This window comes from Malania oleifera, chromosome 4, assembly GCF_029873635.1.
Source record: "Malania oleifera isolate guangnan ecotype guangnan chromosome 4, ASM2987363v1, whole genome shotgun sequence".
In the NCBI taxonomy this organism is placed as follows: Eukaryota; Viridiplantae; Streptophyta; class Magnoliopsida; order Santalales; family Ximeniaceae; genus Malania; species Malania oleifera.
Window position 1 is genome coordinate 48,378,070 of NC_080420.1, and position 6,114 is coordinate 48,384,183.

The following is a 6,114-nucleotide window of genomic DNA, read 5'->3' on the forward strand; positions in this document are numbered from 1 at the left end:
TTGAGCAATTGGGTAAAGGTGTTCAGACTAATACCTCTTGAAAGACTCCTGAGCATTCTGGAACAACTTCTAAGAGCCAACCATCACTCAAATTCTTTAAATGTCAAGGTCCTAACCAATTCATGGCTGTTGCAGAAAAGGAAGAAGAAGATGATGATGATACTCAAGTAGTTGAAGCTGAAACAGAAATTCCAAGTGACTTAGATGATGATGGCAATTTGAGAACCTGTTTAGTGTTTCAGCATACGCTCTCTTCCCACAAGGTTAAAGAAAGAAAAGATTGGAGGTGGACCAACATCTTTCAAACACAAGTGATATGCCAAAAAAAACTTTGTACTTTGTTTATTGATCCTAGTAGTTGCACAAATGTAGTTTCTAAAGAAGCTATGAAGAAGTTAAATTTGGAAGTTGAGCCTCATCCCGAACCATACAAAATTGCTTGGGTGAACAATACCAACTTGAAGGTCCATGAACACTGCTTACTTACTTTCAAGACTGGTTCCATTATGGAGACAGTGCAAGGTGATATACTTCCTCTCAAAATTTGTCACATTCTTTTGGGCCGATAATGGTCATTTGATAGAAAGGTGAAGCATGATGGATATGAGAATTCATATTCTCTCTCCATTGATAAAAAGAAGTATAAGTTGATGCCATCACGAATTCTTCCACTCACCAAGTTGAAGAATACTATTGGTTCCTTTCTTATGAAACGAGATGACTCTATTCATGATGATGGACCCCTTGGTACTTTCCCCAACTCGACGAAGTCGAGTTCTCTTTGGAAGGGGGATGTAGGACAAGAAGCGGGTATTTGGATGGTTCATTTTGACCCAATTTGGAGGCCAATTTCAAAGAACATGATCAATGAATTGTTGGATTCTAAACCCAAATGTGCTTCGTTAATTAGTGGATTAATAAGTGTGCTTAGTCTGCTTCTAGTAGGATTATATGCTTTGGGGTTTGTAGTAATTGGGTATTTTAGGGCTGTCTTTGTAGTTTCATGTATTTTTAGGGATGTATGTGCAATTTATTGTGTTATAAGCTTTCGCATAAAATAGTGTGTAGGAAATAATAATAAAAATCTAGTTTTGGTAACTAATATTTATGCCCACCTTAAGTGTTATGTTAAATTTACTAAATGCAAAGTTTGTTTTGATTGCAATACACCCCTCGTGTAACCAAGGCCACAAGTCACCACATATGCAGAAGATGTGTCTCAAAGTAGAAGACGTTAAAAAATAAATAAATAAAGTTCCACGCCTTTTTTCCATATGAATTACCTTAAATATGTACATTGACTGAATGACCACTGGCCTCTTATAAGCTAGGGATGATAGCAAACTTGCTACTTTTTCTGAGCACGAGAATTTTTTAAATGCAGGGTCAAGCTCATGCAGTGCTGCATTAAAATACACAAATATTAGTAAGATCACTTTCAATTTTAAAAGAATAAGATGCATAGAATATTTTAGAATCAGATCTATAGTACATTTCTAAATCCAAACGCAGGAAACCTGTTGAGAAGAGCATTTATACCATAAATGTATAGTACGTACAAGTGAAACAAAAGTCAGTGCCTTAACACCATACCATGGCCAACTTTGTTGATAGACAGTTGCTTTGGCTGCTTCAATTGACCATGATCGTCAAATGCTCGCTCTGTCAGAAATCACAAAAGATATCAAATTTATCACAGCAAACCAACACCCCCATCCTAGAGCATTAAAAAAGCAATCAAAAAGATTTCAGTACAGAAATTATTAGAATACTAGGTGGTCACTAAATATAGTAACTTTTGATCAACAAGTGCAAGACTTGAAGATATTCAGATCTCAACTTGTTAAAAACTCTTTTATTGAGCAATCCATGATCTCTTAGTCTCAAACCAACTTGAATTTGGAACTTAAAAAACATATATACAGTCAAGGTATTGATAAAACATTTCTCCATTTCTTCTCATCTTTTATGGAAACCACAGAAACACACTCCCTGTACAAACACAAAATTGAGATTCAAAAATAAAATGGCAGGCTATATGTCAACGGAGATTATCAAATGCTATTAAATTCGTTTTGTTTGCTGCTACGAGAAGAGTGGGAAAAGAAAATATAAAATTTCGAATGCCATGAAAACGCAAACCCCTACTCGACACCCAAAAGAGATGACAAGAGCACAACCAATGACTTGACGAAAATTTTTCATCTTCTACAAACCAAAATTCAAGGAAACTTAAAATTAAACTACAAGTGTAACATTTTTCTTTCCTCACTTTTCTGACAAACCAAACATACAGTTTCCTGATCAGTCTACCAAAAGCAGAGCAGTTCATAAAACAGCCTGAAATCAATACCCTCGAAAAAAAACGATATCTTCTCCGCACTCGCATAGAAGTACTCATCGGTCGACTGTTGCTGAAAACACAATACCACAAAGTCGAAACGTTTAATAATAATAATATTAATAATAAATTTATATGTGCCGTAAACCGATTCAACCTGGTTCCTGGTAGAGAAGATAGAAGCAGCGGAACAGTCAAACTCATTGAGCAACTGGTCCATTCTCTCCCTCATGGCGTCCATTTCTTCAAGGTTTGCAAAAGATTCAATCACGACATACCCTGCAGGACCAAGTAAACCCGCTCAAGTCTCTTCGGTAGCCGAGAAATCGCAAGAAAAGACGAGAAAGAACTTGAAATTTAATCTCAATCGAGTAAATTTCGGGGTCCAAATGGAGCACTGGGATTTCGAAGATTGGTACCCTGAGAGTGGAAGGACTGAAGCTGGTCCGAACTGAGATTTCCTTCAATTCCCATTGGACACGGCTTCCTAAATTTGATGCAGTGCTCTCGAGTTTCCTGTTTCGAGTACGAGAGTCTTGGAGTTGAAGAAGCGATGCGGGAGAACAGGTACACCAGAGCAGATCGGCTTTATGGTTTTGGAGTGAGACTTTGGCCGTTAAAAGTCGCACCCCGCATCTGCTATTATAGTCCCAAGGGGTGGGCCGTGGGGGGCTGGTTTGATATATTATAATAAATTATGAAAAAAAAAAGATAATTTAAAAAAAAATAGAAATTAGATAATAAAAAAATTATGATTGAATGACACATTTGAAAATATAGATTTCCAACGAATTTGGATAGACTTTAAACAAATTTCAATACAATTTTATATTATATTTTTTTATCCAAATCCAATACAGTTTAAATTCAACCCTCTCCATACATATAATTAGTATTTTTCAAATATTAAGAAATTTTATAAATATTTTTTATTTCAGTTATATTTATAATTTATTATGAAAAGTATAAAAATTAATGGTTGGCGTCCTTTCATTTTTCATCACCATAAATTATGTGATATCTTAATTACATTATAAAAGGATCCTCTCTCCCTCTTATTTTGAGACACACAAAAAGCTTCAAATGTGCAAGCGAATAGAAAGGATGAGAGAAAAGGAGATACAAAAAAAAAGAGAAATATTTTGTATAAAGTTTCATCACTAATGCCCTAACTATTAGTGGCGAATTTTATTTTCATCACTAATGGCTCATTATTAGAGACGATTTTTCCTCTATCACTAATATTTTCATCACTAAGAAGACCATTTTTGTAGTAACATATCCACACATGCATGTGCACGCACTATCGTCCATTAACACATACATCCACACACACACCACACACCCAAAACACACTCACATACACACACCATGCACACACTCAACACATAGCCAAAACATACTCATATACACACACCATGCACACACTACATGCATACCAAACAAAGCATTGGGCTAGAAAGAAAAACAGAGAAAAAGAAAGAGAAAGGGAAAAAAAAGAATGAGAGAGAGAGAGAGAGAGAGAGAGAGAGAGAGAGAGAGAGAGAGGGATCTACAAAGGGGGTCTTGGGTTCCAAGGGAAGAGGAAGAAAAGGTGAAGGAGGAAAAAGAGAAAAACAAAGAAAGAAAGGGGGGAGAGAGAGAAAGAGAAAAAAGAAAAGAAGGGAAAGAGAGTGCCTCTCACAAGAGCTGCCCTTTTGGGTTTAAAAAGAAAGAGGAGAGGAGAGAAAGGAGGGAAATGATGAGAAAATAAAAATAAAAAAATAAGATAAAAAAAAAAAAAAAGAGGTTGCAGTGCAGCTCCAGTGTAGCTGGCAGAGCTACACTATCTGGGTAGCTGTAAAGGGCTAAAAGGATAGGGATGGAGATGAGAAAAAGTGGAGGGAGTCGTAGGTGGCATGGGAAAGCAATAGAGAGAGAGAGAGAGAGAGAGAGAGAGAGAGAGAGAGAGAGAGAGAGAGAGATCGAGGTCTCTACCAATGAAAATAGTAAAGACGCACTGGCCTACACACAAGAGAAAAAGAGGAAGAAGATGAGAGTGAGGGGGAAAGGCACAAAATGGCATCATTTTGGTGCCTCCCCCCCCCCCCCCCCCTCTCTTCCCCAACGACTCCATTCCACTTAACTAGGGCAAGTGTGTGCACACAAATGCCTGCCTATTTTTTTATTTTTTATTTTTGGAAAAATATTTTCTTTTTCTTTTCTACTTTTTATTTGAAAAATATTTTAATTTTAATTTTTCTTAAATCTGAATAATATTGAAAAGTTAATGTGTTCTCCCAAAAGGGGGGTGAATTGAGTTTTTAAAATGTTCTTGGTAAATTCTTGATTTATAATTTTTTTTTTTTAGTTAAGTATTAACCCCTTTTTCAATATGAGTTAATTTGCAATTATACACAACAACTTTACAATTGATTTGTATTAACCAACACTCAATCTTAGATTTAGTATTTATTGATGAATGATGATGATAATCAAAACTTCAATATTCAAAATCCAACTTCAATCTCCCATTTTTTTATGATGACAAATAAAGAACAAAAGAGAGTGAACCTTAATAAGGCTCCCCCTTACAATAAGCATTCTTTTAACAATGCTTTTGAAAGAAGAAAAAAATAATCATTCATATGATCAAATAGTTTTATATTCAAGTTGAGATGCCATGTAGATTCATTTTTCAAGATCAATATATCAATTAAGTATCAGTGCATCATAGGTAATATCATCATATCAATATTAGCAACATTATTTCATGTCAACTTTACATTTTATCTCCTCAAGATCTATATATTTTGCTCTCATTTTTGCTCAAATGTTCTCCCCCTTTTGACATCAATCAAAAGGAGAAAAGTAACAAAGCAAAGGCAAATGTAGACACAGAATAGCACAAAGAAAATATTCATATTCATCCATAGGTGTATATAGTGTCAAAAATATATGGAGATACAAACTGAGATATAAAGCAAATACAATTATAGAACAACACAAAAAACAACAAAAAGCAATATCAATCATCATCAGCTGCATCATCATTAGCGACATCATCATCTTTAGTACTTTCATCATCTTCTTCATCTTCTTTAAATTCTTCATCAAATGCATCATCACTGGGAGGTGCAGAGTTGATGTCCATAGGATCTACACTACGTGAGGAACTAGCCCGATGCTATTCCATATGACTAAGTCATTGGTCAAGTGAGGAATAGGTAGACTGAAGTGAGGCAAAGCTCTTCTAAAGAGACTGAAGTCCTAAACACATATCACTATTGAAAGTAGTGAATTGATGATGGAATGGAATAAACCAGGAAGGAGCTTCAAGCTGGTATTCTGGTTGTTGATCAGAAGGTGGAGCAAGTGCAGCTACTTGTCTTGGTAGGTGATAGTGCAAGATGATTTTCTCACGTTGATCGAAAGATTTTGAGGTTAGAATCAATGGATATCAATGAGAAGGGAGTTTGGGTGAGTGATGGAACAAGGTCAATTGACTGGGATCTGAAAAGTTACGGTTTTGCTCTAAGGAGTATTTAAAATCTCGTCGGTCCAGTCGACTATGTGATACCCCGTGGAAGAAAGGCTTAAAAGGATTATATGTTACTACCTATATCAACAAAATGCACCTTTCTTTTCGGGAGCCTTCCCATAAGAACTCCGCGGTTAAGCGTGCTTGGCTTGGAGTAATCTTAGGGTGGGTGACCTTCTGGGAAGTTTTCTCATGAAGTGTGTGAGTGAGGACAAAACACACTGAAAAGGACACATGTTGGTCGGTGGAACTA

The 6,114-nt window shown here is 36.0% G+C and overlaps 1 protein-coding gene across 7 annotated transcripts in view; it reads right to left on the reverse strand.

Moving 5' to 3' along the window:
* Positions 1–2,997, reverse strand: part of LOC131153351 (phytanoyl-CoA dioxygenase) — a 37,515-nt gene extending 34,518 nt beyond the window's left edge. For 4 of the 7 annotated variants that reach the window (XM_058105613.1, XM_058105611.1, XM_058105612.1 and 1 more), the window contains exons 1-5: positions 2,761–2,958; positions 2,499–2,620; positions 2,354–2,414; positions 1,594–1,662; positions 1,284–1,402 (exon numbers count right to left, since the gene is read on the reverse strand). In XM_058105613.1, coding sequence (XP_057961596.1) covers positions 1,284–1,402; positions 1,594–1,662; positions 2,354–2,414; positions 2,499–2,620; positions 2,761–2,815 — 426 coding nt within the window. In that variant the 5' untranslated portion in view covers positions 2,816–2,958. Of the gene's footprint in view, positions 1–1,283; positions 1,403–1,593; positions 1,663–2,353; positions 2,415–2,498; positions 2,621–2,760 lie in introns of all 7 variants that reach the window. The other 3 variants (XM_058105609.1, XM_058105607.1, XM_058105614.1) reach the window with 2 other exon arrangements.
* Positions 2,998–6,114: the final 3,117 nt, after the last annotated feature.